Here is a 16,911-nt window from a genome sequence, read left to right on the forward strand (position 1 = left end):
TGTACTTGTCTGAGAGGTGATATAAAAGAAGAGGGGAGGATTTCTGTTTTAAAACACAGAAGAACAAAGGAGGAGCTCGTGCCGCCAGCTATCCAGAGGTACAGGAGGTGTAAGACATGCACAGAGTGCTCTGAAACTTAGATTAGCGCATCTCGGTGTTATTGTTCTGTGTCACCTATCAATTACTGTTGGAGATACAGTGTGGTTTGTGGCTTATACCTCATATCTGGTCAGATCTGGTCACCTCTCAAAGACCCTGGCATTTCTGATGTACCAGTGAATTCACTGGAAGACTTGTTTAACACAAATTGTATAGAATTTCTTTCTGTTACTTGCATTATCTTGAAATCAGTAGAAATCCTCAAGGAGCTTTATCTAGTTAACCGATGCTTAACTGTGTGTATTGTTTTAAACATTTTTAGATGATAAAAATTCGGTTGTAATGAAAGATTTGTCACAATTCAAATGTATCATAAGTGCGTGACACACCTTAAATAGAAGTATGGGCTTGTTTAATTCAGGGTATCTTAAAAGTTCATGTGTCGTGCAGCGTGCTGAAGAACAGTTGCCTATTACTAGTTCTTCCTCCATTTCTCTACAGTGTGGCTCAAGACCGCAATGTTTCAGTTTGAGAGCAGACAGGGGAATGGTTTCTAAGCCACGCTCTTAAGTTTAAATAAACAAAAATCCTATATCTAACTGTTTCTTCTCAGTTTCTTTGTTTGCAGTAATGGTGATCCAATACTTGTAACGCTGGGACCCATAACACTTGTTTTTTTCTGTTGTTAAAATAGAATATTAAATTCACTTTTTTTTTGTTTCTTTTAAAGCATTTCCTTCCCATATTGTCTACATATTTGGCACAGTAACTGTTGGTTTCAACTGCAGGAAAAATATAATTGGAAATCCAAGAAAACAAAAGCTTTGAGAAAAAATCTGTGACTCTGCCTGATGTTTTATATACTGTATATTCAAGCATAGCTGCTTTAGAAGACAGAGGGTAGTACTTATTAATGGTCGTAATTATTCCTCCCCCAGGTGCTTCAGGGAGGGGTCGGCCCTGGCCAAGATCACGGTAAATACTAACTTAATAATTCTTCCTCCCCCAGGTGCCTCGTCCATCGAGAGAATGGATCCCCGTTCCGACTACAGGGCCCTGGTCAGAGGGGTCAGGGAGTTCCAGTTTGGGGGTGACGCTGTGCCCTGCCAGCTGCTGCTGACGGGAAGCGCAGCGCTGCCTGTCTCTGTGAATAACTCCGGGCAGGTTCTGATCGCAGCCTCGCGTTACGGCAGGGGCAGGGTCGTGGTCTTGGGTCATGAATGGTACCTGCAGGAATCTGCCTTCCAGCAGTTCCTGCAAAATGCCGTCTCCTGGCTCAAGTCAGAGCCAGGTGCCACAGTGGGCGTCTGCTGTAACGTGCCTTTCCTGCCCGAGTTCCTCAGCAGGGCAGGCTGCACTGTCCAGTCTGTCCCCTGCTACAATAGATGCCTCGGAGTGTACTGCTGCAATGCCTACGATGAGCAGCAGGCGGAGGAGCTGGTGCGGTTTGTCCAGGAGGGCGGTGGTCTCCTGATTGGCGGCCAGGCCTGGCACTGGTCCAGTCAGCACCCTGGAGCAGATGTCCTGCAAGCGTTTCCTGGAAACAAAGTGACCGGTGTTTGTGGCATCTATTTTACTTCAACATATGGAGATAAAGGCACCTTTTGTGTTCCTGATGAAATGCCTTGCAGTTCAGCCAATGTGCCGTGAGTACCTCAGTCTTACGTCTTGAGCCTGCATTCATGTTGCTGACTTTTTAAATCTTTGTACTTGCAAATATGTAGACAAATATATATTTTTACCTGAACTGCAGAGCACTAATTATCAAAAAGATAAGGCTTGGGTCACCCAGAATGACAGTATAAAACCTACAGTGTAATATTACAGTTATTTAACTGCAGAGGAGACTGAAAATCTTTATAAAGCATGTTTTTTGTTGAAAAGGAAGAAATGAAATCCAGTCATTTTTGCATGCATTGATTCTTCTGCTCCTGAGTTTTTGCACTATTTGTTCAGTCTTCAACATTATGTCTCTGTGTCTGGCTCCAGCTCACCCAGGACTTACATCTGTGATTAGTATGAGTTAAGAGTGTTATGTGTTAAACTCTCTCCCAGAATTAGTTCCTGTATCCATTGTCAACAGGTATATCGGGGACATCACAAGAGACCTGAGCTGCACTGTTCAAGGGCTGAATGGAGGTAAGAAGAAAGGCCACTAAGTACCACTGTTTTTACCTGTATAGCTATTCCCCTTCCTTAGCTCGGCGTGATGTGTGCCAGGGTGACCTCCTAACGCCCAAAGTCATTAAGCACGTGGGAAGCTCTAGGTGTTCGGTGGTAGGTCATAGTAAACTTTGTATATGTGTCGTCGTTCCTTTGCCTGGCTGGTGGTTGTGCGATTACTAATGAGGGCTTAGTTCTGAAAGCGTGCATTTCTGACACACAAAAAGGAAAATTGAACAAGTTAGTCTTTGTCAGGCAGCATCAACAATTTTTTCTGGGCCCTAATCTTCCCCCAGGTCCTCCTCAGCTTCTCCAGTGTCGCTGTGCAGGACAATACACACCTGAGACCAAGAGCTAGACCTCATATCTGGTCTGAAATGCTTTCTTATCGACGTACTTCTCTAAGAACCTTGCATTTTAAAGAGCTAGACGTGTTACAAGGGAAATTCATCAGATGTTTTGTGTAAAAGAATTGTATCGAATTTCTTTCTGGAACTTTCAGTTTAAAATGTGTAGACCACATCAGGGAACTTCATCTAGTTCCTGTAATTGAAGCTTCACTGCTTGTAGTCTTCCAAGGTTACAAGCCCTTGAGGGACAGTTCTGATCTGATATGATATGATCGGATCAATTATCTGTTGAGAAGTGAATTTCCTTTTGTAACGCATTTTTACATCATAAATGTTTAGTTTGTGTGAAAGCCAACTTTATCAAAAAAGCATGATAGACCTTAAACAGACATATGTGGTTGTTTGCTTTCTGTTGTTGTTGCTGCCTCCTTTATTTTCTTCAGGTGTCAGATATAAATTTCCTTATATATCATTGACACTGATTTTCTTGGCTTCACCTTCAGGAAAAACAAACTGGAAATCCAAGCAAACAAAAAGAATTGCAAAAAAGTCTGACTCTGCCTGATGTTTGATAATGTATATTCATTTAGCAGAGGGTAGTACTTATTAAAGGTCGTAATTATTCCTCCCCCAGGTGCTTCAGGGAGGGGTCGGCCCTGGCCAAGATCACGGTAAATACTAACTTAATAATTCTTCCTCCCCCAGGTGCCTCGTCCATCGAGAGAATGGATCCCCGTTCCGACTACAGGGCCCTGGTCAGAGGGGTCAGGGAGTTCCAGTTTGGGGGTGACGCTGTGCCCTGCCAGCTGCTGCTGACGGGAAGCGCAGCGCTGCCCGTCTCTGTGAATAACTCCGGGCAGGTTCTGATCGCAGCGACGCGTTACGGCAGGGGCAGGGTCGTGGTCTTGGGTCATGAAGGGTACCTGCAGGAATCTGCCTTCCAGCAGTTCCTGCAAAATGCCGTCTCCTGGCTCAAGTCAGAGCCAGGTGCCACAGTGGGCGTCTGCTGTAACGTGCCTTTCCTGCCCGAGTTCCTCAGCAGGGCAGGCTGCACTGTCCAGTCTGTCCCCTGCTACAATAGATGCCTCGGAGTGTACTGCTGCAATGCCTACGATGAGCAGCAGGCGGAGGAGCTGGTGCGGTTTGTCCAGGAGGGCGGTGGTCTCCTGATTGGCGGCCAGGCCTGGCACTGGTCCAGTCAGCACCCTGGAGCAGATGTCCTGCAAGCGTTTCCTGGAAACAAAGTGACCGGTGTTTGTGGCATCTATTTTACTTCAACATATGGAGATAAAGGCACCTTTTGTGTTCCTGATGAAATGCCTTGTAGTTGAGTCAATGTCCAATGTGTACCTCAGTCTTACGTCTTGAGCCTGCATTCATGTTGCTGACTTATTTAATCTTTGTACTTGCAAATATGCAGACAAATATATATTTTTTACCTGAGCTACAGAATACTATAATATCTTTTCTATAATATCAATGTAACTTTTATATAACTTTTGTGCAACATCATTGTAATCTTCACACTTATGCCTGTACTTTCTGTGTAACCTAGCAGTGACTTCAAGCACTGATGACTTTCTATCTTTAAAACATTGGTTTACGTTTAAAGTGTTTCTTTTGTTAACAATAATGTGTAGGCTGCAGCGAGCTAGAAATTATCCACAACCATGAGTTTTGACAAGAGAAATATGAGAATGGAAAGCTACCCAGCTGCAGCATAAGGGATGGCTAAAACCAAGGAAGTCTATTTAATTGTAATTTCTGTTAGACGTATTTGTCAAACTAGCACCTGCATATCTGGTATTAGTTCATCATCCAGCCCAGGGATGAATAGTCCATGGATTCATTGAGCAGGAAGCATTTAGGTTACGGCTACAACACTTTGTTTTTGGGTGTGGCTGCGCACTTTACAATCACTGTAAACAATGCTTGTCTTTAAGAGCTTTGAGAAGCCACCTTTAAAGGTGCTATATAAAATAAAGTTTATTATTATTATTTCGGGAATTCAGTTACCGTACTTACTATTGCTTTTTGTTATACTAGCACTCCTGGTCATAATGCTGAATAAATGTGATTACAATTTTAAATTTTCAGATGGAAAACAGAGGTTTGGAATTTTTTCCTTCCAGAAACATTAACTGTTGTGAGATAAGAGTAGGGAGCTGCGTGAGCAGGTGTAGGCTGCAAAGGAACAGGTAAGGGTTTATTTTAAGGCTGAAGAGAGACACAACGTTTCAGCTGTGGAGCCTTCTTCAGGTCTGAAGAAGGATGTGATACATGCAATGATACATCCAACACACCTAAAGACGTCTCCACTGCCTAAATGTTTTGTGTATCTTCTTTTCCTTTCAGCACGGAATAAACCTTTAACTGTTTGTAGTGCATATAGTGCATAAAGTGTCGCTGTGTAGAAACCACCATCTTGGCTCAGATCCCTGGTCACTGGTGAGGCCTTGAGCCAAGATGGCACAGAGCCCCCTCTCGCAGCATCATACTCAGTTGCAACTGAAAAGCGAGACAAGGTCTTTCCATGATGGTACAGGTACCCACATAATAGACCCTTGCAACACTTGGGGTGCCCCGTCCCTCACAGTCGGAATGAGCGCCCTGCTCCTGTGTCTCTCTTCCCAGCTTCAGGAAGGCTTCGGCTGGAAGCCCTACATGCAGCTGTTCTCCGACTACCAGGAAATGTCCGGCACCGGACTGGACAACAAGGGGAAGATGAACCTGTGGGCGGAGAGGTTTTCCCTGCAGGTGAAGAGGAACCTGGCGCCCTTCTTCCGGGCCTGGGGCTGGCCCATCGAGGAGCCGCTGGCTGCCAAGCTGGCTGCTCTGCCCGCGTGGGAGGAGAACCCCATGAGCAGCTACACTTGAACTCCAGAAAGGTCTCAGAGGCGCTGTTGTGGTCTAACACGGCTGCGCGCGGGGACTGCCCTGCTATTCAGATTACACGAGCTCGGGATGATTAAACCCGCAGAATCAGGCAGGCTTCTCTTTCTTATAATCCATCACATTCTGTATCACTTTGTAAACTATTCCACTCATGAAACAGAAGGCGCATCGTCATTAGAAATCAAGGTGTATTTGTTCAGGATGAATAAAACCTGAAAACCTGGGCTTTGTGTGAATTCTCTTTCCCTGTCATTGGACGTCTCTCAACAAGTCAAGTGACTCCCCTCCAAGGCTCTGTGTGAAGATGAAAAAGACTCTGCCGGAGGGTTTCCGGTAGACATTGACTTTGCCCTCCGGTGCAGTCGCTCTCGGACTGCTGTCCATACCTGACCAGGCTGTGTATTGTAATGTCACTGCTAATATGCATTTATACCTGCTTTCCTTGCACAGAGGCAAGGAAGCACATGGGGAGGGAGAGAATTCACGTGGAGCTGGTTTCAGGAGAGCTGGCATTTAAACGCGATTGGGATCTGGTGCCTGTAGTGTAATGACATGACGGTGTGATGGGTTAGGAGGAGATAAAGTTAACACAGAGATTCCCCTTTCCGCTCCCTGACCCTTCTTCTGCTCACTCATTTCCTAGGTGTTATCAGCGAATGGCTCTTTCTCCCTCTGAATTAAAGGTGTTGTTGCCTGAAATCCCTGTCTTTAGCAATGGGTAATTCCATATTGGATGGGTATATCATTGGAAAAAAAACAAACAAGCTGGCAATTCCCAAATTGATTAAATTAGTACTATTAGCACAGCAGTGTGGTTGGTGGGCTTTCTATGATACCTCCACTCCCCTAGGTGGCAGGCTTGTAATTTGTGTAACTCTAGCATGTGCTCTGTTGTCTTGCATTTCAAGGGCAACACTTCCTCCTGCCAGCAGAGTTACCCGCTTGGCTTATGTGCCACAACCTCATCTATGGGGACCTGATATTGTATTACAAATAAGGTTAAATAAATAGTTTAAAATTGTTCATACGTTTTATCCAGTTAAAACAGCACTTTCTAAATTTAAGCATGAGCAGGACGATTTGTGTCTTTTTTGTGTGACGTTTTGGACGGGCTTGCAGAGTTTTTTTTTGTAGGCATTTAAAGGTGTTTTTTAGTTTTAAGGATTTTGATATTTTGTGGTACTAAGAAAATTTGGGGAAAACATTTATTTATAGCAAATTAGTCATTCTGGGTAAAGTTGTTGGCTCTTTGAGTGGAGTGTCCAGAAAAGCGCTTTAATAAGTGTAAGCAATTATTATTATTATTATAATTAAAGTTAAAATTCATAAATTAAAATGATCCAATACTTCCTTTTTTAGTATTTTTAAGATGGAGTTGAAACATTTATTTTAATTCTATAAAAAATTTTGAAAACTGCAAAAGCAAGTTGATATATGTAAAGAATAATCTTGTTATATAATTTACTTCATTATCTCTGGCAATTAATGTTTTTTTCGGATTGTGTATTTTTTCTCTTGTCCTGGTTTCTGCTCCTCCAGCTGTAATTGTATTTGTAAATACAATTTGTAAATTTTTTACAATTTGTAAATTTGTAAATTTGTATCTTCATACATTAAATAAAACAATTTCACACCCCCCCCCCTCCCCCGCTCCCCCGCTCCCCCGCTTCCTCCGGCTGAGGTCGTTTTTGCTGCTTCTGCTCTTGGTCAAATATTCAGCTTGTGCGTCTCGGCCGTCTGGGGTTCCGGATCTTGAATGTGGTGGTGTCGCATAACACCAGACCGTTTTCACGCCCAGCAGGCCGAGACACACGGAGGGAGAGGACTTCCGGAGTGCAGCAGCCTTATGGAGCCGATCATGTACGTAAAAGGGTTGGTGGGGGGGGTCGACTAAGGAGTGCGCTGTGCATGGTTTTGCAAACTACGATTGCACCAGTGAGGTCTAAAATCCCAATTAATGGCACAGGCCGGGATACGTGACTGCTCAGCAGAATCGACGGCGGAATGAATGGTTTTTGCCCCGGACGGTGGCAGTCACGCGTGGGCGCCTGTAAACACTTTTCGCGCAAGGGGACGTTCACGCACTTTTCGTACGACGTCGCCGAGGCGCAGGCTTGACGGCAGAGCTGCGTTGTGCAAAAGCTCCGGTTGCGCATTTTCCGTACCAACAACGCCAGCGTCCGGCGCGCCTCCCGCAGAGCCCACACGGGCGCAGCTGCCGGCGCCTGGCTTGTCTGACGCTGTTAGTCACTGATGTATCCCGGAGTAACACAAACGTGTTTGTGAGGCCGGGCGTATTAGGCAACGGTGTTTCTTCAGAGTGCATTGAGCACCCGCTGGGCTCGGCCGGGAAGTAGTTAAGATTTCTGGTAAACTCGCTCAGTTGAGACACAGGGCGCGACTTGACCGCCGATTGAGTGAGGGAGGGAGGGAGGGAGGGGGAGAGAGAGAAACCCCCGTGAGGTTTAGTTTAGTAAATCCGTTATTTTATTCGGGACTTTAACGTCCTTTAGGAGGCAGCTTTTAGCGTCGCCAGGTACAGTGTAGTATAATGAGCCGCGGCTCATCGGACCTCAGAAATCGGCGACCAATGCTGCAGAAGGAGAAAGTCCCCAAGTGCAGGTGTGTGTGAGTGAACGTGACGAGCCGAAGGTTCAAAGGCACTTTTTTTTTTAATCCGGGGGACATTAACGCCTGTCTGTCCATATCTGAGTTTAGGACCCTCAAGGCAAGGCTGCTAGTGTGTAAAACCCCTGCTTCTTCATGCATGTAGATTCGCTTCTTCATGCTTTTGCTCCTGGGTTGCATGCAGTCTCTCAGCCACGTGTGGCTGTAGGTGGTACTTTGCTCAGCATTCTTAAATGCTGAATATACAAGCATAACATTCATAAGAATATAAGACCACAAAATAGAGGTATTTTGGTCCATATCTAGCACGTTTGTTAGTAGGTAATTGATATGGAAATATAGATATGTTCTTCTGGCAAAACAAACGACTTGAAAGACCTGTCTGTACAGCTTGTTCCACACTTGCACAACTCTTTGTGTAAAGACGTGTCTCCTGTTCTTGGTTTTAAATGCACTTCCTTGCAGTTTCCTGCTTGTGTCCTCTGGTCTGTGTTTCCCTTTTGTTCCTGTTGGAATCCACTAGGCTGTCTGTTTCAGCACCCCTGAGGACTATAGATACTTGAATATTCATTACACACAGCTCTATATAACCACTTCTAAAGCACTGCCATTTACTGACAATGTAAGCAATGAATATGCAATGCAAATTAGGATAAAGACAGGATTGATCAGTTTGAACCAGATTACTGCAAAATAAGAATTAATTCCTGCTGCATTTAAGTTGAAAAAGTTTTCGTTAAAAGCATACTAACGTGGCTACATTGTATGTACACAAAGCACTGATGTGGAAAAGCAGGACATTTTTAAACATGTTCTTGTGGTTCAGACGCTGGTGTGGTTTCCTACAGTTTTTATTTTTGTGCTCTCACAAGAAAGGTCTGGTTTCGTCGTTTAGCAGAGGCACCCAAAGCGTTTATTTATGTGCCACAAAAAGACTTATTGAACGGGCAGCTTCAGAATGACATCGCACACAGGAAGCAGTTGTCCTTCTCATGGGGGGGAGGGGAGGGGGGGTGGAGAGACGAGCTCACAAAACGCTCGCCAAGGAGATCCTGCAGGTTTTTTCGCTGCCTGGGGATTTCATTACTCTACAGATAGGAGGGGGAATGAGGCAGCCATTCTGCACCTGCAGGACAGGGGGAGGAGACAGGAGCTGCTGCACCAGAGGGGACTGCAGGGAGGACAGACCATCCCAGACCAGAGTGGGGTTCTGCCCGGACACTGGGGTTAACAGCTAACACCCCTAGTCCTACAACCAGAGCCGGGATCTTTTAATGACTGAGTAATCAGGGCCTCAGTTTAATATTGGAAAGTGCAGCTGTAGCTGAGCCCCGAAAACGGCCGTGTCTCCCTGAGACTCTGGCCCGTTGCTGGCCGGAGAGGAAGAAGGCTGAACTGCTGTTCACAGGGGAAGCTCTGTGGTAGATGTGGAAAATATCGCAGCAGGTTTTCACGTCCTTATCTCTGTTAGAATGACTTCTCAGAAAGGCTCGTGATGCTCCCTGCTCTTGGGGAGATGGTGCATCCTTGTAGCTAGAGTTTTGTCTCCAGATGCTCACTGCGAGAGGCTTGTCAGTCACGTAGACACATCGTCATGAGCCCCACTTGCTTGCTGAGACCCTGTTTTTCACAGCATCTTCAACTTTTTGAAAAGCCGGACAGAGTTGGTCATTAGCGTGACGCGTGTACCAGTTTCCTGGTTAATGTTTTCATTCATTAAAGCTACCGTGTCATTTTTGTTTTTTATTCTTCAATTAACGGCAATATCACGTTCACTGTTAAATTTTGCAAGCAATGAACCATGACAACAGATGGTAATTTAGCCAATTTTTGGTGCAGTTAATTAACAGTGTACACTTCTGGAATGAAGGTCTGAGACCCTGGGTCACCAGCACCTGTACTGACACTCCCTGCTTCCCAGCCTCTCCCCAGCGGTGCTGTCCCAGGACAGCAGTCAGTGATTCTCGCTCGTGGTCCAGAAGAGCCACAGTCCTGCAGGGTTACAGGCGACTCTTAACTCCTTGATGACTAAAATAGTAATCAAGTCCAGGTCAGTTCATAATTGAGTCCACTGCTCCCCTCGGAGCTCAGGGCAGATGAACAGCAGAAGGCTCTGGCTCTCTCGGACCAGGAGAGAGGAGGACTGCTGTAAATCCAGCAGGGGTGTCGTGCAGAGTGAGACGGTGGAAGGCCTCACCCCCAGAAGCACCCCCTTGCAGTGATGCTGCAGTGCGCCGCTCCGCTGGGTTTACCTCCATCCCTGGCCTGGTTCTAGACCTGTCGGCAGGCGAGTCTTGACAGTGTGGGAGACAGGGCCGTCGAGCTCTGGGCCTCTAGGGGTGCTGCTCAGCAGGGCCTGTACAGTAGGTTTCTTTACATCTCCTGCTTCCTAAGAACAAGGACAGACTTCAGCTTGTCCAGAGGGACTTCATTCGTATAATCGAGGGCTCTGGCGGTAGGAGAATCTGCAGCCTTCTGGCTGCTCTGCAGGAGATGCCTTCCTGCCTCCCTGCAGGCTGTGGAGATGTTCAGGAGGGGGTGAAGAAGCAGACTGCGCACTCCGAAGCATTGCTCAAGAAGCCCTGCCTGTTGAAACTTGAGTGCTGTTGATGGAGAGATACTCTTGTGCGGCTCTTGCAACACTAACAGTGGTCTGTTATCGATGCAGAAGTCAAGTCAGTTTTTAGATACCACTGGCTGTTTATTGACCTTGCGTTATTTATCCCGTTCGTTCACTGAAAACACATTCTCGTTGACAGTGATGATCTGGAGACCCATCTATGCAGCAGGACTTCACTGGAGCCTGTTCTGTATGGCTTCCTAAGCCATGTATGGCCATGATTTTCTGGTTGTCCACCTGAGCCCTTAATTACCCAGCCAAACTCATCATTTGCTTAATTAGCCTTTCTTTCTTCTTGCTAAACTGTGGATTTTAAGATCCACAAGATTCCTTGAGGGGCCAATGTTGGGCTTCACAATCTGAGTTAACTACGTTAGGGCTCAGTACTCAATGTAGGATTTGAACCCACAACCCCTGGGTTCGGAGCCCAGAGCCCTACCCACTATCCCACCCTACTGCCCAGGCAGGTGCCCCACTCAGAGCTAACACAGAGCCACTAAGATCATGTGTTTCCTCCTGAACCTGCCTGTAGAAAACTCAGCTCTTGTTCAGGAGGAAACAAACTAAGAATAAAACACATAGCCCTGGTTCAGTTTTACCGCTGCAGAATTTGGAATTGAAACTTCTATTCTATTTAAAGACAGTAACAGAGAAGCAGTAAACTTATTATTGTGGTTCTTATTAATGGATTTGGCAGGTGACTTTATCTGAAGTGCTTTGACCTAAAACAAAAAGGATACAGTTTACATTGGGATGCCTTTTAACAACACAGAAGTCAGAACGGTACAGAAATGCCTGCGAAAGAATATAACGTACCCCAAAATTATTTTTTTTTCCCCAACGCTAGCAGGTAAAGTGCTAGGAGACACTTTACGTAATCATTGCATGTAAAAAAAAAAAAAAAGAATGTTTTGTGCATAAAAAATAAATTCCAGCACGCTGACCAGTACGTTTCTCACTTACACCCCAGTTAAATAATCAGTTACAAATGACAGCACACGTGTTGATGCATGTCCTGTACAATATAATCATGGGGACAGCAGTGGAATTAGTGGCAATTGCCCCATGTGAAAAAAATCCAGATGTTTCTAAACGTATGCGAGTATGGGTAGAACAGATATACGTGTGTTGCACTGTTAGTTTTATCATGACGAATGCTAGGCTGAGCAGGTGGGGTTTCTCAGTGTGGGCAGTCGAGCTCCAGCCCCGCTGGGTGTTGCAGTTCGTGACCGTCAGTGAGAAGGCACTTGCAACAGGCTCTGTCCTCACTTCCTCGCCCTGCTGTCTGCTCGGCGAGCCTCTCTCTCTGCCTGCTGCTGTGCGTCTGTCTGTCGGCCTGTGACCCCCACATCTCTCTCTCTCTGACACAGCTGCGTCTCCTCATCAGGTGAGTCTCCGAGGTGCCAGGGGTCCGGTGCGCATTGCTGTGTGCCCACGGTGCGAAATCTGTTGGTTGTGCGTTCGATGGGCACACAGGACATGGACAGACACCACTGCCAGACTGGCTCTCGCCTTCTGGACTTCTTTCCTTTCAGCTCTTCAGCTTACTAGTGGCTGATCCATATCGGCGTTAGTGTTTGCAGGTGATCGAGCTGTAGCCTTCCTTGGGTGATGTTTCCTCTTTGCTCTGTGGTGCAGCTGAACAGAAGACCGGTCACAAACAAACAGGGGAGAAGGGTGCTTTTTGTCTGTAGCTAATCGATCCCAGGATCTCATCCAGCCGTTTCTTGAAATAAAGAAACGGGCTTCTACTTCAACAGCGTGGCTGGGCTACTTGTTCCGGATCCAGACCACTCTTTGTGTAAAGGACCAGCCCGAACCCTGCTCTCACAACCTTGTCTGAGCAGTTTGTGCAGCACATCTCTCAGCTGAGGAAGAGACGCAGAACAAGATGGAAATTTTGTTGCTTCATAGTTTCAGGGCTGTTTTATTGAAGATGGCATAACTTTGCAGCTACACAAAACTCCGGCTTGGAAAATGTAAGGCTAGAATTTAGACTCCAGGGCTCTAGGATGTAAATGATCTAGAACATATGTTCTTGGAATAAAGTGCTTGGTTCTTCCTTCTAAAAAGTGCTCTTCTAAACTGGACGCGAGCTGTAATAGACATTTTTGAAGTGATAGAAAATCTGGGCTTATTTCTGCACCAGTTCTGTAAGCAACGTCTGAGTGTTGGGGTGCGTGGTTCTGCTGGGGTGTTGAACTCAATGTTGGGGTGAGTTTGTTCTTGAAAGCAGCAGGTCTGGGAGCACCAGATGTCTGCGGTGCGCGCTGTGCAGTGTGTTAAAGCCGATGTGCTCGTGATAGGGGCTCCGTGCTGGTGAGAAGTGTGGGTGTGCTTCCTCATGCCAGTGAAAAGAAAGACCGACAGGCACAAATGCTAACTACCGAGACCCTCGGACACCCACGGACGGGCACACAGCAACATTACACAAACTGCTCGCGGGTGCCAGGCTGGTGCCCAGTGCTGTTTAGTTTATGTCCGCCTTTCCAATGTCAGAGGTCAGAGCTGCACAAGCTGACTGACGGTTAACTGTCTGTCGAAACAGTAAGTGAGGCTTTGGGGAGGGAGCTGCCTATTGGATTTCACTGAACTACCCACATACAGTGCAGTCTGGGACGTGGGTACTTCATGTCCCAAACTGCACTGTATGTGGTAACCATAGCTACAGTGCACAGGAGTGAGCTGGAGATAGTGGGGAATTGGATCATTTAAGACTGTCAATTATCATTCATCTGAAGTTGTGTCATAGCACAAATCCCAGGGAGAAATCGAGCTGGGCGTCCTTGTGAAGACCTGCAGTGTACAGTGTGGAAGCCAGCAGGTGCAGGGCTGGTGTGTGTTTGCCCCCCGTGCCCTGGGTTGGGTGGGCTTGCTGGTGTGGTAGAGAGGAGATGGGAGTCTGAATGAGTAAGGCTGGACATACTGGCCAGTGGGTCCACCCATTTCCCTCAGCGCAGGGCCTGTGCTTAGGAGCTCCGGCCTCTTTGACTGCTGCTTGTGGGAGTGTGCCGAGCATCGAGGACACTTTGTACACGGACCTGCTGAAACAGCATCTTGCATCAGCCCGTTCGCAAAACGGAGGCAAAGGATTGGGGGCGCTGTCTGTGCTCAGACTTTGCTGCGATTGCGACACCAACAGACGCACGCAGTTATTTACCTATAAATTTAACGAAGTGTAAGTCTGAAGCTTGGGGATATTTTCTCATTAAATATGGTGGTTTCTCTGAACACGATCGGTTAGTTTCTTCAGGTATCTGAACAATTCGAATACAGTTTTGAGGGTCATTTGTTGGGCTCACTGGGTTTCTAGGATCTTTGTAATGTTGAGCAGCTTGACATCTTGTCTCAACATGGCACAAGAAATCCAGTTTTGTCCCATATCCCCTCATCCCTGAATACCTTCCCAACCCAGTTGGGTTTAAACCCAGTTTGCTATATCATGTATACTGTGTATGTAAAGAACAATATTCTATATAGACAGTATAATCAGTATTCTGTATGGATTTGTGCTTTCTCCAGGCATTTTTTTCATTTGTTTGAAGTTTGGGGTTTTCCTCCTGCAAATTCAAAGAAGGCCTTTTCATTTGAAGGTGACAGTCTTGCGCTGTCACTCTGAGATCGAGGAAGAAACGACGGTTCTCACAAGTGGCTTCTCTGAGGTCTGAGCACTGTAAGGTGGGAGCAGAGAGCTGTGACGAACCCTCAGCCACAAAGTTGCTAGAGTCTGCAGTTTCACTAGATTCTGCAGTTTCCTAAGCCTCTGCGGTCAACACGAAATCTAAGACAAAGACACCTCAAAGAGTGGAGGGTCTGGGTCCCAGGTGTGTGGGAGGTGTTTGACTGGAAAGCCAGCAAGATGTGCGTGGTGCCATCAGGGTTTGAGAGATCAGCCGTGAAGCAACACGCAAAGCTCTCTGCCCCCACTTGTCCCTGAGGCTCCTGGGAGAGAGCGGATCGGGCTTGAAACTGGGTCCAGACAGACTTTTTGTTCCCCGGAACCAGTCCAAGATCAGTTAATATCTGGGGAACTGTGTCTCACATGAGGTGTTTCTCCTTTTACAGATAGGTGCTCTGCTTCCTTTACCAAACAGCTGCAGCAGAGTTAACAGGGCTGTTTTTTCGTTTTCAGTAGCCCGTGTTTCTTGTGACGGGTTTTCATACGCTCACTGTTCAGTCAAGAAGCGTCCTGCAGTCAGCACATGCAGAACAGCCAGTGCGTGAGTCGGCAGAGGTGTCTCTCCCAGCTTGCACAGTGCGGCGACAGAGCGTGTCTGTGTGCCGTCGGGACCGATGCAAACGCGGGCAGGATTTCAGACCAGCCTGTTTCTCCTTCTGCAGCACGAGGTGGTCAGGGAGGTCAGCACGAGCCCCCTAGGGCACACCACTAAGCACACAACGGAGGAGACACAAACACAGCGGTGACTGGCATATGACCTTGGTTGCGCGTGTTGGGCGGGGCCACGCGGAAAACGCTCGTCCATCTGGCTGGTATCCGTAGCACAAGCGCGGGAGCCTTTTTCGTGGCAAAGACGGGGCCGAGACCCGTCGTGATAGGGGGGGCTGTGCCGAGTTAAGTATTTTACTGCAGATTTTGGTGAAGGCCGCGGGCGTCCCGTACGGCGGGGGGCTCCCAGGAGTGCTGTGGTGTAACGCGGTCCCCTCCCTCCCTCTCTGCTGTCTGCGTCTTGTGGCTGCAGGTGCGATGGGGAGGTGCGGGCCGTCCCTCTGCACCGGCGGCCGGACCTGCTGGCCGCGTGCGCCGACCTGCTGAACTCGGAGTGGCAGCGCAGCCCCGGGGCGAGACTGCACTCCCTGGAGCAGTCCTGCGACGGCTTCCCCGTGAGCCTGGTGCTGCTGCAGGGCGCCGGCGCGGCCGAGAGGCTGCTGGGCCACGCCAGGCTGTCCCTGGTGGTGGGGCAGGAGCGCAGCCTCTTCGTGGAGTCGGTGGTGGTCGCGGCCGAGCTGCGGGGGCGGGGCTTCGGCCGCGCGCTCATGGAGGCGGCCGAGCGCTACGCCCGGGGGCGGGGCTTCCGCAGGCTGTGCCTCACCACGCACGACCAGCAGCGCTTCTACGCCCGCCTGGGCTACGGCCCCTCGCAGCCCGTGCAGAGCGCCGGGGCCATGACCGCGTTCGTGCCCATGGAGGTCCTGCAGAGGTTCTCGCGCCCGCCAGCGGAAGGGGGAAACTCGAGGATTGCGTCGGCGACGGCGATGGCAACCCCTCCCCGGAATGGCCCCTATTGCCTGTCTGTGACCACTCCCTCGCAGGCTCCTCCCCTGGACACGCCCACTGCACCCTTGGCCCTGCCCCTCCCCCCTCTCTCTTCTTCGGGTCCTCCTAAGGCTTCTCTGTGCAACCCCGCCCCCCCTGCTCCACCCCCTCCCCCTCCCCCTCTCTCCGCCCACCTCCAGCCCGCAGTCTCCTCGTCTTCCCCTCAGGCCGCGCTGGGGACACCCTACAAGGATGCAAGGGGACGGCCCATCTTCTGGATGCAGAAAGACCTCTGAGGGGACCCGGGACCCGGGACCCGGGTTCCGGGACGTCGACCCAGACAGGAGGAAGTCATCTCCTTCGTCCCACGGCGGTGAAGAGGGTGGTCATGCCAAGCGGATCAACGTCAAGGTGGCACGGCGACGGGTTCAAACACTGACCGGCGGCTAGGGAGGAGAAGGCAGGACCGGGACATCCGAGCTGGCATTTCCCATGCTCCCGCAGAAAATTCCCTTGGCACAGCGCTTGGCACACTGGGTTTGTAACCACCAGCCTGGGAAGAGAGCCTGGACACTAGCGCTACCGGACTCCTTTCACTCGTCCTGTATCGGAACTGCCAGCTGCCATGTGGGAAACGGCTGCGGGTTCGACACCAGCTGTGCCGCCTGAGAGGCCTTCATCTTGGCAGCTGCGATATTCCCTTGTATTTTAATTTCACATTAAAACATCACTGAGCTTGACTTGAAAAAGACTCTTGCCTTAATGTGAGCATCCACAAGGGTGTTGTGCATCCTGTCTCCCTGCAGAGAGATGCCTGGAGGCAGAAGCAGGATGGTTTCTGTTTCACGTCCGTATTTAGGAAAACACTGCGAAATGTTTCTAGAATCTGGCTGGCGGTACCGCAGCTGAGTCCAGCATCTGAAGTACTAGTGTTTTTACT

General features: G+C 48.4%; 2 protein-coding genes across 2 annotated transcripts; both read left to right on the forward strand.

Annotated features, from left to right (window-relative positions):
- Positions 1 to 855: 855 nt before the first annotated feature.
- On the forward strand, positions 856 to 5,578 carry LOC148835481 (TRPM8 channel-associated factor homolog). Its single transcript, XM_088915812.1, has 4 exons — positions 856 to 1,746; positions 2,184 to 2,239; positions 3,319 to 3,906; positions 5,075 to 5,578. Exons 1-4 carry the CDS (start codon positions 1,130 to 1,132, stop codon positions 5,488 to 5,490), a joined length of 1,677 nt encoding a protein of 558 aa, XP_088771938.1. The 5' UTR covers positions 856 to 1,129; the 3' UTR covers positions 5,491 to 5,578.
- A 6,282-nt stretch (positions 5,579 to 11,860) lies between these two features.
- Positions 11,861 to 16,690, forward strand: naa80 (N-alpha-acetyltransferase 80, NatH catalytic subunit). Its single transcript, XM_088915813.1, has 3 exons — positions 11,861 to 11,864; positions 11,993 to 12,143; positions 15,457 to 16,690. Exons 1-3 carry the CDS (start codon positions 11,861 to 11,863, stop codon positions 16,265 to 16,267), a joined length of 966 nt encoding a protein of 321 aa, XP_088771939.1. The 3' UTR covers positions 16,268 to 16,690.
- Positions 16,691 to 16,911: the final 221 nt, after the last annotated feature.

Source organism: Atractosteus spatula, chromosome 5 (assembly GCF_055471065.1).
Source record: "Atractosteus spatula isolate fAtrSpa1 chromosome 5, fAtrSpa1.hap1, whole genome shotgun sequence".
NCBI classification, from domain to species: Eukaryota; Metazoa; Chordata; class Actinopteri; order Semionotiformes; family Lepisosteidae; genus Atractosteus; species Atractosteus spatula.